This window comes from Myxine glutinosa, chromosome 1 (assembly GCF_964187855.1).
Source record: "Myxine glutinosa chromosome 1, kmMyxGlut1.1, whole genome shotgun sequence".
Classification (NCBI taxonomy): Eukaryota; Metazoa; Chordata; class Myxini; order Myxiniformes; family Myxinidae; genus Myxine; species Myxine glutinosa.
The window spans coordinates 358,133,386-358,154,206 of record NC_136261.1 but is presented as its reverse complement, the minus strand read 5'-3'; the positions used below and the strand labels follow the sequence as shown (position 1 = coordinate 358,154,206).

At 46.8% G+C, this 20,821-nt stretch overlaps 1 protein-coding gene across 3 annotated transcripts in view; it reads right to left on the bottom strand.

Annotated features, from left to right (window-relative positions):
- Window positions 1-19,987, bottom strand: part of LOC137413938 (tripartite motif-containing protein 14) — a 48,193-nt gene extending 28,206 nt beyond the window's left edge. The window contains exons 1-5 of one of the 3 annotated variants that reach the window (XM_078769960.1): window positions 19,570-19,987; window positions 11,122-11,201; window positions 10,417-10,849; window positions 8,690-8,785; window positions 6,566-6,799 (exon numbers count right to left, since the gene is read on the bottom strand). In XM_078769960.1, the coding sequence (XP_078626086.1) occupies window positions 6,566-6,799; window positions 8,690-8,785; window positions 10,417-10,849; window positions 11,122-11,138 (780 nt within the window). In that variant the 5' untranslated portion in view covers window positions 11,139-11,201; window positions 19,570-19,987. Of the gene's footprint in view, window positions 1-6,565; window positions 6,800-8,689; window positions 8,786-10,416; window positions 10,850-11,121; window positions 13,315-17,630; window positions 17,656-19,569 lie in introns of those variants that run through there. The other 2 variants (XM_078769962.1, XM_078769961.1) reach the window with 2 other exon arrangements.
- Between the last annotated feature and the right edge of the window lie 834 nt (window positions 19,988-20,821).

The following is a 20,821-nucleotide window of genomic DNA, read 5'->3' as shown; positions in this document are numbered from 1 at the left end:
TCCTCAATGCCAAACAGGAAATTACAGCAGTCTCCCTTGACATATCACGTGCCTTCGATACGGTCTGGCACCCCGCTCTGCTCACCAAACTCTCCTATGGTATCCATGGAAATCTCCACGCTTGACTTGTGGACTTCCTCTCTGGTCGTAGTCAACGTGTGGCCCTGAATGGGTTTCTCTCATCTCCCCTTCCTGTTCAGGCTGGAGTTCCCCAAGGCAGTGTTCTGGGCCCTGTGCTTTTTCTGGTCTTCATCAATGATCTCTCTGACTCTCTTGAAAATCCTCTCTATCTCTTTGCTGATGACTCTACTCTCTGTCGCTCCATTCTTCATCCCTCAGATCGGCAGTCTGCAGCCTCCTCACTCTCTGCAGACCTGAACAAAATCACAGACTGGGCAAACAGGTGGAACATGTCTTTCAATCCTGACAAATCTCACACTCTTACGATGTCTCTCCGAAAAGACCGACTGGACAACCCTCCCATCCACTTTCTGAATAATCCTCTCCAAGAAGTTCTGTCACTCAAGCTTTTGGGTCTCACTATCTGCCATGATCTTTCCTGGGAAAACCACATTTCAAATCTGGCCTCCAAAGCCAGTCGCCGACTGGGCATCCTCCGTCGTGCGAAGTCCTTCCTTGGCACACCTGAGCTCCTCACCACATACAAGGCTTTCATCCGCAGCTCAATGGAATACTGCTCTCCCCTCTGGGCTGGTGCTCCTGCCTCACACCTAGCTCGTCTTCACGCTGTTGAAACCAAAGCATTCAGAATCATTGGAATCTCCCGCGATGAAGCTAACTCCAAGGGCCTCTCACTCACTCACCGCAGGCAGGTTGGTGGTCTTTCCGTCTTCTACTGACTCCTCTCTGGCCTTGCCCCCCCAGCTCTCTCTGGGCTCTGTCCCGCAAATATTCCTTCAGGTCGCACAAGATCTGCCTGCAACCCTCTTATGGTTAAACTGCCAAAATCAAGACTCTCTGCTCACCTTCACTCCTTCATTCCTCTTTTCTCCCGCCTCTGGAACAAACTCCCTCACTCTCTTCAATCCCACTCCACCCTCCAGGTTGTTAAAACAGGTGTTCACCACTATCTCTTATCTTCCCCCATCCAAAACCTTGATCTTTTCTACCCCCGCAAATTTCACCCCAATTCCACTTTTTTGAAATAACAACTTCTGTCATGGAAGTCCTTCGTGTCCTTGTGTTTTATACTTCTCCCTCCTCCTCCCCCTCCCCCCCCCCCCCCCCCGCCTTCCCACACCTCCTTCCCCCAAGCCCTCTCCCTTCCACACATCTCCCTGCTCTCAAATGTTGTGTTTGTGTGCTGCCCCTTCTCTCCCCATCTTGTCTTCCGCTCCCTCTTTTTATATATTTTGTTTGTCTGGTTGATTTGTTTGTGAAGTAAATGTTAGCTCTTTCACGAGCCTCGATTCAGCATACGAAAAAAAAAAAAAAAATGTGTGAGAGGTTATGATTTATGGGAGCGAGACGTGGGTAATGAACGTAGAGCAGCAACGAAGGCTGGAAACGGTGGAAATGCGAATGGTTCGGTGGATGTGTGGAGTATCGTTGAGAGAGAGGAAGCCAAATGATGAATTGTGAAAGATGATGGGAATAGAGCCTGTGATGGATGCTGTGAAGAGAAACAGGTTGAGATGGTTTGGTCATGTGTTGAGGAAGGATGAAAGTGACTGGTTGAGAAGAGTGATGGAAATGAATGTGGAAGGAAGTAGAGGACGGGGAAGACCGAGAAAGACTTGGCTAAATATGGTCGAAGAAGAAATGCGGGCCAGGGGGTTAACAAGGGGAGATGCAGAAAATAGGGCAAAATGGAGAAGATTGTCATGGGGACCGCAAGGCTAACCCCCGCTCTTGCAGGGAAAATGGCCTTTTAAAATGCCTGTTGTTGTTGTTGTTGTTGTATAGTTTCTTGGTAGGGTTATTTAGATCACAAATTTAATTCATTCACTCACATCGGGTCATATAACAGATATATGAAGTTTAAGATTTTTCGGATAAGAATTTAAATTCAAACAATTATGGCTGGAATACCACTTCACCCATGACGCCATTGTTTTCACCCTATATACCGCATGGGGAGTCGATGTCAAATTCCAAGTTTCAATTTCTTTTGTTGAGTGGTTTTGGCGAAAATGATGTACAGTACAGTACAATTTTTTTTCCCTTTCATCCAATATGGCTACCATACCATGTGACCTATGATGTCAGAGCCAGCAATAAAATATTATTCATGGGGAGTCCCGCCTATGTTTAAAGTTTCGTATCAATCGGCCAAGCGGTTGCAGAGAGAAACATTTTTTAAGTGAAAATATATGGACGCGCACGCACACGCACACAGCGATTGTCTCGCATCCCCTTTGGTGCGAGACCAATAAACACCGTTTCAGGATCCGCTGATGGCTTTAGAGGCTTGGACTATGCGGCTCAGAGCGGTGTGTTAACGGACCCTTCTGATGTGACAATATTTTCATGCTGTGCCAAGTTGAGTCAATGAGCTTGTTCAAAATTGCATAGAGCTGGGCATCTCCACCTGCCCAACAGCAATTATGAATCTGTAGTTGGGTGAGTTTCAACTCACAAGAACAGGATTCCATTTTGGATACCAATTAGGAATTCAGGAAGATTTATAAGAAAAGATAGGTGATGTAAATCATGGTATGGCCCATAATTTCATAATCCTGTCCCAAAGTCCACAACCACATCCATGTGGCTGAAAGCATCAAAGTTTAGCGGAGGGAAGTGTCAACAGCTTAACCTCCCATCCGACAGACAGCGTACTCATTATGCCTTGCTCCGCTTGTAAATAACTGGGATGAATTTATTGTCGGGTCAGAAATCAAACCCAGAGTAGACAGTTCAAAGGTGAGTGCAATCTAAGTTGGACAGCCAAGTCACAGCACTGGATTGTTGGATTGCCCTAAAACCCCCCATCAAATCTCCAAAGGTGACACTCATTCCCAATGTGATGAAGATTCTGATCTGGGTGACCACTGTCACATGCGGGGCTGTCATTTGTAGAGGTGGTGTGATGTCCGTTGAGTGCAGGCCACCGTTTCTGGAGGTCAAAACCTGGCTCTTCTGTTGGATCACTCACGTTCTTTGTTATTAATGTTGTTGTTTGTCCAGAGATTGACGAGAAAAGGAAGAAGTTCAATAAGTGGCAGAAGGTGAAGGGTACGGGAGCAGAAAAAGCAGAGCATGAAAGTTATAAGGCAGCCAAGAAGGCTGCAAAGAAAGAGGTAGCAAAGGCGCAGGAGGCATGCAGGAAAATGTTCGGAGAACGCTTGGATTCGGAAGAGGGTCAGAAAACGGAATGCAGGATTGCAAAGCAGATAGCGAAAGAGAGGTGTGATGTGATGGGGGTGAGTTGCTTGAAGGATGAAGTGGGACAAATCGTTGTGGATCCAGATGGAATTAAAGGAAGATGGAAAAGATATATGGAAATGCTGTTGAATACAGAGAATGAATGGGATGGCAACATAGAGAGTAACCCAGTTTTAGGACCGGCAGAGAAGATAACTGAGAAGGAAGTTGAGGAAGCGATAAAAGCAATGAAGGGTAGAAAAGCGGGAGGGCCGACGGGAGTTGTGGGAGATATGTTGAAGGCAGCAGGAAGTTGGGGTGTGAAGAGAATGACAGAGATCTGTAATCTGGTGGTGAAAGAAGGCCGCATTCCAGTGGATTGGGAACCGAGTATCCTCGTCCACCTATACAAGTGGAAAGGTGACCCTCTGGAGTGTGGCTCGTACCGAGCGATAAAGTTATTGGAGCATGGAATGAAGGTATTGGAAAGGGTGTTGAAGAGGAGGATAAGGAAGAAGGTGAAGATCGACGAAATGCAGTTTGGATTTATGCCAGGAAGAGGAACGACAGATGCGCTCTTTATTGTGAGGCAGTTGCAGGAGAAGTACATGGAGAAGAGGAAGAAGTTGTTTCTTGGGTTTGTTGATCTCGAGAAAGCATTCGATAGGGTTCCACGCGAAGTATTGACATGGGCATTGAGGAAGTTAGAAGTGGATGAATGGTTGATCAGAGTAGTGATGGCAATGTACAAAAGAGCGCGCACAGCTGTAAGGACGAAGGACAGGAACAGTGGTGAGTTTGAGGTGAAGGTGGGAGTGCATCAGGGGTCGGTACTAAGTCCACTACTATTTGTAGCTGTGATGGAGGTGCTGGCTCAGAACGTAAAGGAGGGTTTACCGTGGGAGTTGTTGTATGCAGATGATCTGGTGTTGATTGCGGAAGGTATGGATGGACTGAAGGAAAAGATGAACAAGTGGAAGGAATGTATGGAGACAAAAGGTCTGAAGGTGAATATTGGAAAGACGAAGGTGATGGCAAGTGGTAAAGCATGTGGTGAGGTGGAAAGAACTGGGAAGTGGCCCTGTGCTGTGTGCAGGAAGGGTGTCGGAATGAACTCCATTCAATGTGCAATGTGCGCTGAGTGGGTTCATCAAAAATGTAGCGGTCTGAGAGGGTCATTAACCAGTGTGGCAGCTACATTCAAATGTAAGGTGTGCACAGAGGGAGCTGCAGATGGAGGAAATGTTGAGTTGGATCTTGGAGACGGCGTGAAGCTGGAAGGTGTGAAAACATTTTGTTACCTAGGAGACATGCTGAATGGAGAAGGTGGATCAGACTCGACAACGGTTGCTTGAGTGAGATGTGCATGGAAGAAGTTTCGGGAACTGAGTGGCGTGCTGATGAGGAGGGGAGTGTCGTTGAAGCTGAAGGGAAAGGTGTATGCTGCATGTGTGAGAAGTGTTATGATTTATGGGAGCGAGACATGGGTCATGAATGTAGAGCAGCAATGAAGGGTGGAAATGCGAATGGTTCGGTGGATGTGTTGAGTATCGTTGAGAGAGAGGAAGACAAATGATTAATTGCAAAAGATGATGGGAATAGAGCCTGTGATTGATGCTGTGAAGAGGAACAGGTTGAGATGGTTTGGTCATGTGTTGAGGAAGGATGAAAGTGCTGGAAATGAATGTAGAAGGAAGTAGAGGACGGGGAAGACCGAGAAAGACTTGGCTAAAGATGGTGGAAGAAGAAATGGAGGAAGCGATAACCATCTCGGAAACGATTAGTTGTCGACTAATCGCAAGGGGGTTAACAAGGAGAGATGCAGAAAATAGGGCAAATGGAGAAGATTGTCATGGGGACCGCAAGGCTAACCCCACTGTCGCAGGGAAAATGGCCTTGAAATGCATGTTGTTGTTGTTGTTTGCATTATTTGAAGTAAATCGATTGTGTTTCATTTTGTTTGATTGACCTTTTTTCAGATCGGTTTGCAAGCTCTCCTGAGCTGCCAGTGTGGCAGGTTTAAACTCCTTGCACTAAACCAAAAGTTCAAGCTTCCAAAAAGCGCTCGGACAGCTTGCGGGCCTCGGCCCGGCGGGTTGGGGATAGGATTTGGGGTCGCTGACATTAGTCACCCTATAACACACTTAGTCGGGAGTGACGTTTGGGACTCAGGTCCTCATACTTAACGCCCGCAACAATATATATATATATATATATATATATATATATATATATATATACACAGACTTGGCATTTAATATGGAATTTTTTTTTTTTCTTGACTTGGGTTTACTTTCTGAACTCAGTATATCAATCTGGTGAGTTTCTTTTACGCTTCGGTGATTTCTTTGTTAAAAGAACCATGTCACTGATTGTCTGTCACAGCAAGAAGTCAATAACAGGATTATATCACATGTGGTGTGACAAAATGTACGGACAGGTACATTTGACGATTGGCTTCACAATGGGGTATATAAGGGTTGTTGTGTTCTTTATTAGTGGAAAACAACTGCTGCACGTCAACAAAAGTTATTGCCGCTTCCTCTGGAGATGGTCCGTCCACTCGACAATGCTGTTTGTCATGGAGTGGTGGCTTTACGAAATTCCGGCATGAAACAGCGTGCTATTGTTCGGCAGTATGGTATCACTCAAGGTCAGGTGTCAAAGATCCTGAAACGAAATGCTCAGAGGGGTGTCCCTACTCCAATACCGAGGCCAGGACGTCCCCGCAGAACCACAAGGAGGGATGATTGCCAGCTGCACCTGTTAGTCCGCAATGGCCGTACCAAGTCAGCTAATCGGCTTAGGGCTGAGTGGCAGCAACTGACAAATGTGCCTGTATCCAGAAGGCTAGTCAACCAACGACTGGTTCAAGCAGGCTATCGTGCCAAGCGTCCCCTGAGAAAGCCATGCCTGAGCAGACATCACCGCCAGCGCCGATTGCAGTGGGCCAGAGAGCACCGTCAATGGCAGCCAGGACACTGGAATCACGTGATCTTCAGTGACGAGTCTATATTTCTGGTCTATCGTCTATCTCATATTTATTCTGTGCGGCCAAACAAACGGACTCAAATGCAACACCCTCTCCTCTGGCGAGCGTAATAAAGCAATAAAAAAAATTTTAAAACCACTATGAAACACCACAACAAAACACCACTATGAAAATTATTAATTGTCCCCTACGTTTACAATGCATGATGCTGTGCCTTGAAATATAGATATTGCTTGAAAAGCAACCTACCTTGAGAAAAGTAATGGCCTCCAGCTCCTGGAGCGCTTTCTGTAGAATGGATCCTGCTTCCTGAAGAGCCTCAATCTCCTGTTGCAGCTTCTGCTTCTGCTGCTCAAGGCAAGAAAGCTTCTCTTCCTGCCTCTCATTGATCCTCTTCTTCATCAGGTCCACAACGTCATCCACAGCTTGGTACAGTGCCTTTCGCTTCTTCTCCAATATCTCTTTGCTCAACTTTCCTGAGTGCTGGGACATTTGATATTAGTTGCACATTCATGTGGCTGCACTCACACGATGATCAGGAGAAAAGTCAAGTGTGGGTAGGTTGAAAAAGCTGATACTAGGAGTGAAATAAGATGACAATGAAGTGGAATTTATAGAACCTTAGACATGCAATGTTTCTGGTCAAACATATTTAAGTAACCACAAGTTACAAGGATGGTCAAACATATTTACAATATTGACGTATCTACAAGTTACAAGTCCTCCGTCGTGTACAGTCTTTCCTTGGCACACCTGAACTCCGACCCACGTTCAAGGATTTCCAAGGATTTCATCCGCAGCTTGATGGAATACCGCTCTCCCCTTTGAGCTGGCTCCCGGTACCGCTCTCCCCTCTGGGCTGGCTCCCGGTACCGCTCTCCCCTCTGGGCTGGCTCCCGGTACCGCTCTCCCCTCTGGGCTGGCTCCCGGTACCGCTCTCCCCTCTGGGCTGGCTCCCGGTACCGCTCTCCCCTCTGGGCTGGCTCCCGGTACCGCTCTCCCCTCTGGGCTGGCTCCCGGTACCGCTCTCCCCTCTGGGCTGGCTCCCGGTACCGCTCTCCCCTCTGGGCTGGCTCCCGGTACCGCTCTCCCCTCTGGGCTGGCTCCCGGTACCGCTCTCCCCTCTGGGCTGGCTCCCGGTACCGCTCTCCCCTCTGGGCTGGCTCCCGGTACCGCTCTCCCCTCTGGGCTGGCTCCCGGTACCGCTCTCCCCTCTGGGCTGGCTCCCGGTACCGCTCTCCCCTCTGGGCTGGCTCCCGGTACCGCTCTCCCCTCTGGGCTGGCTCCCGGTACCGCTCTCCCCTCTGGGCTGGCTCCCGGTACCGCTCTCCCCTCTGGGCTGGCTCCCGGTACCGCTCTCCCCTCTGGGCTGGCTCCCGGTACCGCTCTCCCCTCTGGGCTGGCTCCCGGTACCGCTCTCCCCTCTGGGCTGGCTCCCGGTACCGCTCTCCCCTCTGGGCTGGCTCCCGGTACCGCTCTCCCCTCTGGGCTGGCTCCCGGTACCGCTCTCCCCTTTGGGCTGGCTCCCGGTACCGCTCTCCCCTTTGGGCTGGCTCCCAGTACCGCTCTCCTTTTTGAGCTGGCTCCACTGCCTCTCATCTTTCTCACCTTGACGCCATGGAAACCAAGGCCTTCAAGATTATTAGAATCTCCCGCGATGAAGCCGAGATCTATGGGCCTATCACTTCGCCATCGCAGATTGGTCTGTGGCCTCTCTGTAATCTACCACATCCTTTCTGGTCACCCTCTGCTCTTTCCGGTGCTTTGTAACATTTTTTCCCCTCCCCCAGATTTATGCAGGGCTCATATGGTCTACAATCTCATATGGTTCATATGATCCTCCGCTCATTAATTCCTCTTTTTCCCATCTGTGGAACCAACTTCCACGTTCTTTTCAATCTCATTCTTCCCTCCAGGTCTTCAGGACAGCTCGTCAACAACATCTCAGATCATCCCCCATACAAAACCATGATTTTTTTCTCCCCTCGTTCACCCTTCCTCCCTCCACCTCCCCATTCCCTCCTCCTTCCAAATTTCCACTTTTCCCTCCTTGGCGTTTCCTTCTGTATCCACCTTGTCCACCCTCCCATCTTCCGCTGCCCCCCCATTTCTCCCCACACCCATTGTTTGTGCAAGTCTCCCTTTATCTGGGCCTTCAAAAATACTATTGGTGTTTCCCCCCTCTCTCTACTGGTCCTTTTGTCCTGTTGCATCCTGCTCTGTTCAATATACTAGTACTAGCTCGTGTCTGTTTGTGTGTGTTTCAAATCCAGTTCAATAACTGACAAACAATCCACAGAAACAGAATGACGCGTCAATGGAATGACGGCCAATCTCAGAATTACATTCAATGACAGTCTCATTGCCCCCCACCTTGACGTTCTTGATCTGGCCCTGCGTTTTCTGAAAGCTGGACTTGACACACAACAGAGACTCAGCCAGACGAGGACACATTGCAGCCAAAGCATCCTGCATGGAAAAAAAATGGTTCCAGGGCAGAAATGCATTGCACGATAGTAAATATCATGAGGGCACTGCAGGTGATTTATTTCAAGCCCGAACGGCACTCTTCGATGTCGCGACGTCGACCAATATGCCTCCACCCACATTGTTACGTCATCATACATACTTGTACAAACTTTGCTTTTAATCCCTTCAGCTGTATCAAAGCATCACTTTTTTTAACTGACATGACCTCTGACGCCGAAATCTAATCAGTTAATCTTTTCATCATCATATATCCTTTTACCAAGTTTGGTCAAAATCCCATCACTAGTTCACAAGTTAGCACGGTAACAGATTTTTTTTTTTTTTTTTTTTTACAACACCTGTTAGTGTTCCCATCTAAACTCCTGGTTCATGATACAGGAAACCCAGGTTAAAATGCCGTATACTATGTGTTTGCCTCTTGTCTGCCAATGTCATTTTCACCCTGCGCTCACCCTGCGCTCGCGAAACGGTTGCATACGTACGTGTGGCGTAAGTGTGTGCTTGTCTGCATTTTAAAAATTCATTTTCTCGGAAACAGTTGGTCCGTTTGACACGAAATTTTACCATAGGAGAGCCTCCCCCTGTATAATTTTTTCATAATTATGACGTCATAGGTCACGTGGTATGGACGCCATTTTGGAAAACAGAAAAACGTTTAAAAAAAAAACCACCTTTAGAGGCCATTTTTCCCCGCAAAGCGGGGGTTGGCCTTTTTTGGGAACCGTGGTTGTTGTTGTTTTTCGGTCCCCTTTTTGAAGCAATGTTTTACGGCCGGATGCCCTTCCTGACGCCAACCCTTTTTGCCGCCTTTAACGACAAACAGGGAATTACCAGTGAACTGGTACTCAATTAGCCGACCTCGGAAGGATGACAGGCTGAGTCAACCCCCCTGGCGTTAATTCAGCGATCTACTGGGATTCGAACCCAGGATCCTAGGATCCTAAGCCGGCACCCTAGCCGCTACACCAACACCAGGGTTCCAAACACCAGGGGACCAAAACAGAAAAACGTTGCAACTCTATATCTCCAAAACCGCTCCATGGTGGCGCAAAAAATTAGAAACGTGGCTCATTGTAAAGAACTCCATATGGGGAATAAGTGTTGATAACGATGACGTCATTGGTGCCTTAATTATGACGTCATAATTCGACAGGGATAACGCTTAGTCTGATCAGTTTGAAATTTCTTGAGCGTGATCTATGCAACAATTATATTAGAGAATATAAATTTATGATGTCATCGCTCATGTAGTCTGGCAGCCATATTGGATCAAAGAAAAAAAATGTTCAAAAACAGAAGAGTTGGCTCACACGAAGTTGACTGCGCAGGGTAAGTATTCTATGAATACCATCTAGTTGTTCATGTAAAAGTACGCCGATGTCGACTAATGTCCTTCTATATGCGAGTCTTACGTCCTGCACCTTGTTGTGTGCACAAACTTCTCCATGAGTCTTAGATCACTGTATAACAACATGCATTTTAAAGGCCATTTTCCCTGCTAGAGCGGGGGTTAGCCTAGTGAAATAGCAATGGAGTTAACAAGAAAGGCGTCTCCTGTTGAATACACTGAGGAAGACCTAATGTAGTCACATTCACACTCATTCAGTGACCTTGAGTTCGGTGTGAGCGATCTCCAGTGGAACGACGGTGTGTCTGCGATGCTCTCCGGACATGCACATCAAGCACATCAAGCTGTCGTCGTCCATGCAGTAAAGTTGTATCAACTTGTCGTGCTCAGGGCATCTCGGCTCCTCCATAGTTTCTACCCATCTCATCTGTGACACTAAGTTGGCAAGAATCACGTTTTTCTTGGGCTGCGGTCTTTGTGGGAAAACCTCCCGACAACTGGGACAAATGCAGGCGGTGGTGCCTGCACGGCTCTCCCAGAACTTGTCGACACATTCACGACAAAACGAGTGACCACAGCCCAATGTAATGGGTTTTTTAAATAGCTGCAGGCACACGTCACATGTGAGGTAATCTCGAGTGTGAGAAGAGGCCATTTTCTTTGGAACAGGGCCAGAGACCTGAACGACATGGGATCTGAACAAAGGGGACAGTGGGACAGAAAGTTAGGAAGTGAAAACACGCATTTATATCATGTTGCATTTGTTGTTCGTTATTAAGACGAGGAAATATTTGAACTCGAAAATTTTTGCTTAATATGTAAACGGTTACAGACATGGAGTTGCTGACAAATAATGTTGGGCCGGAGATGATACTGGAGATTTATTGCTGGAGCGTGCTGCCGCAATTGGCCATTTCTCGTGACGTACAATAATCTTACAGCATGGACGTGTTGATTTCTCATTTACCTCCTTTTTTGAGGCATGCAGACACAAGGATGCTCTCGGGTTGAAAGAGCCTGGGATATGTAGTCTATTGCGTGGTGCTCCTTGGAAAATAAAAACACAGGATGAAATTCTCAGTCAATCAGAAATGTATTCAACAGTCCTTATGACACCAAAGCAGTGTTCGTGCATTCAGTTGTTCACAGATGGATTAATTGACGAAATTAATGCATCCAACGATTGAATGAATGATGAAGGGTGGAATGGTCAAATAGCAGGGCCTGTATAATTGGTAAAACGTTGAATATGGACAATTAGCTTAAGATCACTTTACTGGGAAAATACTGCCTGGGTTTTATCAAGTGGAGGTTTTTTAACCCAGGTGGGGAAAACTGGACTCGGCCAATTAGTGCCAACATTTATTGGCCCCCGCCCCTCAACCAAGGTCATATATGGGGACACTAAAATGGGCTCCGTCTGACCGACCGATCATCCGTCCATGTACTGTACTTTTGCGTACACGATATTTCAAAAAACGTTGAACATTTAGCTTTCATATTGCACATATCTATTCCTCATGACATTATCTCAACCTCATCAGATCACAGATGTGATTGGCTGAATTATGTTGCCATGGCAACCATCTCGTTAATTTGGCTTGGGTACGTGGTATTTCAAAAAATGTTCAAGATTTAGATTTCATAAAAATAAAACCCCTACTTCTCCTGTAGTCAGCCAGCCAACACAGGCTATTGTGTCGTTTGATGGCATCTCTTTGTTACAAACAAACTAACTAGCCAGGCACATTCTATGGGTCCTATGTAACATCAGCAGGGTGGATGTCAGTTTGGCTTTGGCCGTTAAAGTGTCAAAATCGAAAAAACAAAATGGCGGCCAAAACTACCATTAAATCATCTTTTTGACATTCGTTTTTTTCAATTCAACACTCTACTGTGAGTATAAAATTGTTTTTTTGTGAGCCTAAAGGAAAGAATATAATTCTCAAAAGCAGGGGCATCGGAAAAAATGTTTTTGTATGAATATTTCGCACTTGTGGTGTTGTAGATCTCCAAAAGAAACCCCTCCCCTGCAATTGTATGTTAATCCTGCAGGATGGAGGAAATTCTATTGAACTTCCTGAAGGCAATTGGTCAACATCTTGAAAACAGTGGTATCGAAGACATCTGGATTGAAGCTGGAATCTTGGCACAAAATTCAACTAATGCTGTCCTTGAAGGGAAAGCCTACTATCGAGCTGTGAGAAGTCATCAGCTGGCATACGAAGCTCTCTGTCGCATCAAGTGGACAGCATTCCGCAAGTGGGTGGATGGAGAATGTTTGCCAGAGGTGGATGGGATCGTGGGAGAACTACACCGTCTGTTTTCCAAGAAGACCCCTGGTTTCGACAAAGACATCTGTGTGTCTGTACAGCATCTCGTAGAAGCCCTGGAAACTCCCCAGATTCAGGAACAGTGGACACAGTTTGACACCTTGTTCAAAGAAGATACAAACTACTCTTACTGGAGCACATACATGGAACTCGTAGATTTATCTTGAGCTTCATGAGAGCCCTCAGAGAGGGGAACTGGAAGTTGCATCTCCAAGCACTTGGGAAGATGTTACCAAGGTGGAGTGTCTACGACCATCCCAATTACGCCAAGTGGGCCCCTGTGTACTATGCAGAGATGCTGGCTTTGGAAACCACCGCCACGGACGTGTTCAGTGAATTCATGGCAGGAAACTTTGTGGTCAAGAAAACGAAGTCCAGCTTCAACCAAGTGCCAGTTGACCAGGCGACCGAATGGATCAACAAATTGTGTAAGCTGTCAAACGTGATCATAGGAATCACCAAGATGCCACAGAGGCACTTCTCAGATGCTGTCATATCAGATGCTACCAAGGCGCTTCTCTGCTAGGATGATGATGAGTCCATATCAACCCGAAAAGATGGTCTCCCATCAAGAGTTTGAAGGGACGAAGCGGAGGTGAAAAGCTTAGTGGAGCAGTTCATGTGCTTTGGTGTTTTCTCTGTTTGTGAAGAAAAGGTGGACAATGCCGATGAACTGAACCAGAGAAAGCCAGTAGCCTTAACCACAAAAGATGTCGCCACAGACGAAATCCAGGCAGATATTCTGAGTGTGAAGTCGCGAGGAATGGATCGTGTTCTTCAAGACGTTAAAAGTCGCTTAGTAGAGAAAAGTGAGCCCTTCTTCAATCCGATGAAAAAGCAAAACTCAAAAACATTCGCCAATCTCTATAAGTTTGAGATAGTTACAAGCTCAAGTGAAAAGAAAGTCATTAAAGCAGACAGGCGACTTATGCAAAGACTCGTCAACGTGCACCAGTGCGGCCGAGTTGTGGACATGTCAATTATTCTGAAACACAAACTCGCAGTTGTTCCCCTGTCCCTGGCAAAGACTGATGGAACGATGAATTCCACTACCAAATCAGTTCTACTTGGCATTCTGAGTACGGATGTACCTGTACAAGCTTCTCCCACGTTCCCTGGTCTGGCCGACCTGATGAAAGGTGCATGCGTACTGTTACGTGGTCCTCCCGGTGACTACCTGGTCTCGGCGACCCCCGGACCGTGAGAGGAACTCCGCCAGAAAGATCTATTATTTCTGCGCTTTCGTAATGCAATCAATATGAATTCCAATCAATAAGAAACCCCACACCAAGGATCCGGAATAATCAATGATATATTCCCCGAGCGATCAACAACCATCCACAATCAGCAATCAATAGTACAAAGATGTAAACTCATCTATAATAACTCTAAGATGGCCATCTTATACATTCCTCACGTGAGCCCCACTCCCGACTCCCTCCATGGTCAATGTCTCTCTCAATGTCTCCGTACGCCTGTAGTTCGATCTCCGCACGTGGGCGGTTGAACGGACCCTTCCTGACGTGCTTTCACCGGGCACGTCCCGTACCGGGAACAACGGACTGCAGCGCGCACCTCCTGGCCAAGCCAAGCGGGTAAAGCAAAGCAGGCAAAGCAACACGCGGCTTGCCCAGCGCGCGCGGCCCAAGGTGCGACCCGTACGCGGCCTTGTAGACGGGGAGGCGAACTGTGCCAGCTGCTTGGTTCCGTGCACGAACCCACAGTGACTTGACGTGTCAAAGGGTAGTTACACGTCCCGGTAACTCCTCTCGCCAGACGGGCTTTTAAACGCCGATTCTCTTACGTTGCTCAATCGATACGGCTCGCGTCCGAGCTCGGCGAGGAGGAAGAAGAATCGTCGCCTCTCCAGGACCTCGTGTCTTTTCTTCTTCCGTTTCCGGTCTCCTTTTCCTCAGAAGGGCTCCTGACCCTTTAATCACAACAACCTTTAATCGACTACACATTGATAAGCAAAGCCCTGAATAGTAATTCACATACATTCACATAAATATGTAACAGTACTGATTGATGGGCACGCTCTTATTCAGAGTTTAAGAAAACCTGTTGGTTGGAAATGCTTTAGAGATTATGCAAACGCCTTCGCCGGTGCTGTATTTGTTCACTTCGGTCGGGGTGCCACAAGGGTAGATGTCATCTTTGACAGATATCTTGGCTCCATGTCAATCAAAGGCCAGACGAGAGTGAAACGAGGCCAAAAGGCAAGGAGGCCTATTCGGAAGATAATCAGCGACGGCAAGGTTCCACTTCCACAAGTTTGGGCTCAGTTCGTATCCCTGGGGGAAAACAAAGCTGATCTTGCTTCATTCCTTTCAGATGACCTGATGAGCCGTCATGCTGAAGTTCCTGACGGTTGCGAGTTGATAGTCGGTGGAGGATTCACCACTCTCGAGAAAGCCTCATCAACAAGTAGAGGTATTCTGACCAGTTTGAGCTGTGATCACGAAGAAGCGGATACCCGCATTATTCTCCATGGGCTAGAAGCTACCAAATCCGGATCTGAGAGAGTCATCGTTCATTCCAGAGACACTGATGTCTTCCTTCTTCTGCTGTATTTCTTCCAACAAAGCCTCATTTGGATGATTGGTGGGACCTCTTGTGATAGACGATGTTACCCGGTTCACGAAGTCTCGCAAAAGCTGTCAAAACCTGTCAAGGATAATCTGTTGGGGTTTCATGCTCTGACTGGATCAGACACAACTTCATCATTTACAGGATGTGGCAAGAAGACGTGTTAGAAAGTCTCTGTAGAATATCCGCATCTTCTCTGTGGAGTTGGTCACGATGGACCATTGGCAGAAGTTGAAGAGTTTGTGTGTCGCCTATACTCGACCCCGGATCCCAAAGGCGGTGTCAACCAGGCTAGATTTGATCTGTTCCGAAAAGGAAAGAAACAAATTGAAAATCTTCCACCCACAGGAAATGCTCTCAAGTCACACTTGGCAAGAGCAAACTACCAGGCGAAAGTGTAGTTGGCCGCTGGACAGTGTGACAATCGAAAGGCAGTAGGCTTGCCGTCATCTTCCGGCAGATGGCAAGAAACTGAAGGGGGACTTGAAGTCTGGATTACTCTTCCAGCAGTACCAGTGGCATGTATTGAGTTGATGACTTGTGGTTGCAAAACAAAGTGCAGGACCGCTGCATGCAAATGCCACAAGTCGAGGCAGATGTGCATCCCAGCATGTGGGTGCGAAACCGAGGGTTGCTGTAACCCTGCTATGAATCAGTAACTGTGAATCTGGCTGTTTATCACAACAGCCACAATTAACTGACAAAATGGTGTGAAAGACTGTGCAAGTAATTCGATCCAATCTAGTCTTATGCTTGTCTTTCGGCGTGTTATATTCTCTCACTGTCGCTAGTAAATATAAGTAAATGAACAGACAGACTCAATTGTCAGCCACCTCCCTCCCCCCCCCCCCACCCCCCCACCAACCCACCCCTCCCCCGCCCTGCCCACATCCAGACATTTTAAATGTGACTTTCTAATGTTAAACGGACAATATGTCAAGTGTACTGACTCCATTGTAATATTCATCATTGTTAACAGAATGTGGACACGAGTAAACAACTTTGTACAATTAAAGATGTGTTATGTTACGTATGAGACGCATTATGTTACTATTGATGCCATATGGCAGCCATTTTGAGTTATGATTATACATACAGCACAAACACGCGTCTTTTGTCAGTCAAAATTACAAAATCTCATGATTATTGCTTTGCCATAAAGCATAATATCACCACATGGCGGCCATTTTGAATGACGTCATTTTATACCGGAAATGACTTTCAAAACTGACATCCACCCAGGTGATGATCCCGGATACCTAACGAATACATCTGGGTAGTTAGTTTGCTTGTAACAGAGAATAATGAATGAATGATTGTTTTAAGGCCATTTTCCCCGCTGGGGCGGGGGTTAGCCTTGCGGGCCCCATGACGATCATGGTTCCCTGTTTGAGGCAATGTTTTTATGGCCGTATGCCCTTCCTGACGCCAACCCTTGGTCACGCTCTTACGATGCGCAGGGATACGGTGTACCTATTCTAAATCGGGGTACACACCGGGATCATTCATTCCAGCAGGCTGGTACTCAATTTGCCGACCTCGGAAGGATGACAGGCTGAGTCAACCCCCCTGGCGTTAATTCAGCGATCGACCGGGATTCAAACCCAGGATCCTAGGATCCCAAGCCGGCACCCCAACCGCTAAGCCAACACCAGGCTCCAGGCTTGTAACAGAGAGATGCCATCAAACCAGTTTTTCGGCACTTTTTGTGGGGTTGGCTGGCTAACTACCACCACCCAAAAATTTCTGTAAAAGGACAAGGAAAATCAAAATAAAACGAGAACAGCACTCGGTAGAGCGCATGCCTCCTCCAGGCTGAACAGTTTACGTTTTGTATCCTACTGATTGGCCGGATCTGAATCTGACCTCCAAAATCGAATCACCTTGTTCTTGCCACCTAACCAACTCGTCCACCTAGTTGTCACAACTCGTCCACAACTTTTTGAAGTATCATGCTATAATATCGTTTTGGTCCCATCTCTCCATGGTGAATAACCACTTAAACAAATTAAAAAATTCTCGTATCCGGATCCAGATCTTCACTAAATCTAATCATTTTATCCGTGTCACATACAAAACCTGTCCACCAAGTATTGTCCGAATCAGTCAACAACTTTTTGAGATATCGTGTTCACAGACAAAGACAGACAGACAGACAGAGGTGTAAGTATAACCTCCGTCCTCCTTCGGGGGTAGAGGTCGTGAAGATCGTCCACCCATCTTTCATGAGTACAAAAATGGCGGTGGGATAGAAAAACAGGTTTACTGATCAAATGAGACAAGGGGATAAAATGCTTTACAAGTCAGAATTACTGTATTAACAACTGGCAACATTCCAGCGGAGGAATCCTAATTTCACAGTTTACAACTTGGCAAACAAAAATAAAACCTCGAATGCCTACCACGACATCCCATACGTATCATCAGGCCCCATGAACAGCCAGCAAATAATTAATATGCCTAGAGTTTATGAAATGCAAACAGCACTTGATGCTTATTGGTATTCACAGGTTGTGACTCATGAGCCTTGGTGGTGCTTTCATTTTTAACTCACCTGAGCTTTAGTCCAGTGACGTCATGCGATCAGCAGTGTCTGTACGTGAGTCTGTAAACATTTCAGTCATTATCGCTTAAACCAAACACACGATGTTGATGAAATTTGGCCACAAGCTTCATATCTGATGCCTGACGAAGGTGTATTGACCGCATCAAAATCTGCATTCATTAGGGTGTTTACGGAGGGGGGGGGGCATGAGGAGGGGTGGGACGGGGGAGGATTTGACCCCCAAAAGAAGTATTTGTTCTCTTCACCAAAAATACACATAATTTTGATGATACTTGACGACAATCTTCATCACTCGTGATGTACCAAAGTTTGTTTATGGCTATATATTTATGGTTTATCCAGGGAACCTGAACTCAACTGGTCTATATCAATATGGTTAGAATATGCATAATAGAACCACAAACTATATAGTTTATATGTGCTAAAAATATATGACGAAAATTGATTTTTCAATATGGCCGCCCTGCCACGCCCCACGCCCAAATGCAATCCCAAACTAGTTTATGTCTTAAAGATGCTGCATAACAAGTTTCATCAATATTTGTGACTTTTAGAGGGAAAACGTCGAATTGTTTACAGATGACAGACAGACAGACAGACAGACGACGGACACTGGGTGTCGACAAAAACTCAGCTGGACATAGTCCAGTTGAGTTAAAATCGGGGTCTAAAGAGGTCCAAGGATGGTCTTCACTTCACCCACCCACCCCCCCCCCCCCCCCCCATTCCCTGACCTCTCAAATAGGTATTTGCTTTATTCTCCAAAAATACGCACACAATTTTGATGAAACTTGACCACAACCTTCATCACCCGTGATCTACCAGAGTTTGTTCATGGTTTAAAAAAAAATCGGGGTCTAAAGAGGTCCAAGGTCCAAGTGAAGACCTAAAGAGGTCTTCACTTCACACCCCTCATCTCCCCACCTCTCAAATAGGTATTTGCTTTCTTCTCCAAAACTACCCACACAATTTTGATGAAACTTGACCACAACCTTCATCACCCGTGATGTACCAAAGTTGTTCGTGGCATAAAAAAGGGGTTTGCCCCCCAAAATAGTTACTTTCTTCTCCGTTACATATTTTGTGCGTCATCCATACCTACCAGGGATTCACTGGTTCTACTACTACGAGTACTAGGTGAGCCCATGAGCATTGTCCCTATTTTTGAATCTGCAGCCGTTTAGAACTTTAGACATGAGTGAGAAGTCACAACATTTCTCAAAGATTTTGAAAACCCAACCCTCTTCCCGCCACGGACGTCAAGCAAGATCAGAGGGCGTGCCACGTAGGATCAGTGGGCGTGCCCATTGCGTCAGTCAGGTAAGGAGAGGAAATGGGCGGAGACGCACCAGGCACGTCACGGAAACGATCACGATTCACGCACAATATGCCGAGAGTACTACTTCGACACCTATTACTCCGATACAAAAAAAAAAAAAATTCGAGCTGTGTTCAAGTAAACGATTTGAATTTTGAAGTCCGGTTGTTTGCCACGCCCCGATTCGCTGAAAATAACGTCATTTCCGGCAGGCGTCATAGTTATATACAGTAATGTGAAACCACGTGCCGTTGGCGGGAAACATTATGAATCTTGGAAATTCGTAAAGCATGTAATTAATAAAATAATCAATTTATCCACTTGTATATTTTTTTCCATCAAAGAAAGTATTTATGAAGTAAATGTATGAAAGTCGCTTATCGATCCAGTCAGTACCGAGTTGTTAATTTGGCTGACGTAATAAGTAGTCAAATCGAGACGTGTTCAGAAATAATATTCGATACCGAAAGCATTTACGTCACACAAAATGACGTTTTAAAATGAGACTGTCATTTAATGAAGAATTCCACGTACCGAGACTAAATTTGAAAGAAAAACGTCACCGTACTCGACCTATAGTGTTTTACTAATACACACGGCTCCACTCACCCGAAACGAGCAATGTCGCTGAGGTAAAAACGAAGCTGTCAAACTTCACCGATTATCCAGGTTCGACCGTTGCCTGATTGTGCGTAGGAAGTAAACTAGTAAAGTCTTGCTCTTGCCCCTCCCACTCGGATGCCAGCCCCGAAGGGCCGCAGAAGTTCAATCGCCGTTTACCGCTCAGCAGATTCGCCAAGCAAGGCGAGGACAAAATTAATACACAAACGCTTTGAAGATCAAGCGATCATCTCGATGTTCCAAATAATATTTTTCCTCAATGTTACTAGTTCGTCCGATAGGTATTTTTACAAAATATTGCAACACTTCCCAGTTTACATCCCCAATAGGTTAACGATACCGTGTTCGTACCAGTGCCCAAACGGACGAATTGGGTGTGTTCGATCATTTACCAAGTTTCTTGTAGAGCGCTCGCCAAGTCGCTTAAGCACTCATGCAAGCACTCCATTCGAACGGTTGATAAGGAACGGCAGGCTTGGCAAGCGCTAGCTATTTGTTTGGTAACTGAACACACCCCTTGTGGTTCAGCTAGCAGGGTGTCGAGCCAGCCAGAGTCGGAGATGTCTAACTTACTGGTGGTTCAGCTGGCAGGGTGTCGAGCCAGCCAGAGTCGGAGATGTCTAGCTTACTGGTGGTTCAGCTGGCAGGGTGTCGAGCCAGCCAGAGTCGGAGATGTCTAGCTTACTGGTGGTTCAGCTGGCAGGGTGTCAAGCCAGCCAGAGTCGGAGATGTCTAGCTTACTGGTGGTTCAGCTGGCAGGGTGTCAAGCCAGCCAGAGTCGGAGATGTCTAGCTTTACTGGTGGTTCAGCTGGCAGGGTGTCGAGACAGCCAGAGTCGGAGATGTCTAGCTTACTGGTGGTTCAGCTGGCAGGGTGTCGAGCCAGCCAGAGTCGGAGATGTCTAGCTTACTGGTGGTTCAGCTGGCAGGGTGTCGAGCCAGCCAGAGTCGGAGATGTCTAGCTTACTGGTGGTTCAGCTAGCAGGGTGTCGAGCCAGCCAGAGTCGGAGATGTCTAGCTTACTGGTGGTTCAGCTGGCAGGGTGTCAAGCCAGCCAGAGTCGGAGATGTCTAGCTTACTGGTGGTTCAGCTGGCAGGGTGTCGAGCCAGCCAGAGTCGGAGATGTCTAGCTTACTGGTGGTTCAGCTGGCAGGGTGTCGAGCCAGCCAGAGTCGGAGATGTCTAGCTTACTGGTGGTTCAGCTGGCAGGGTGTCGAGCCAGCCAGAGTCGGAGATGTCTA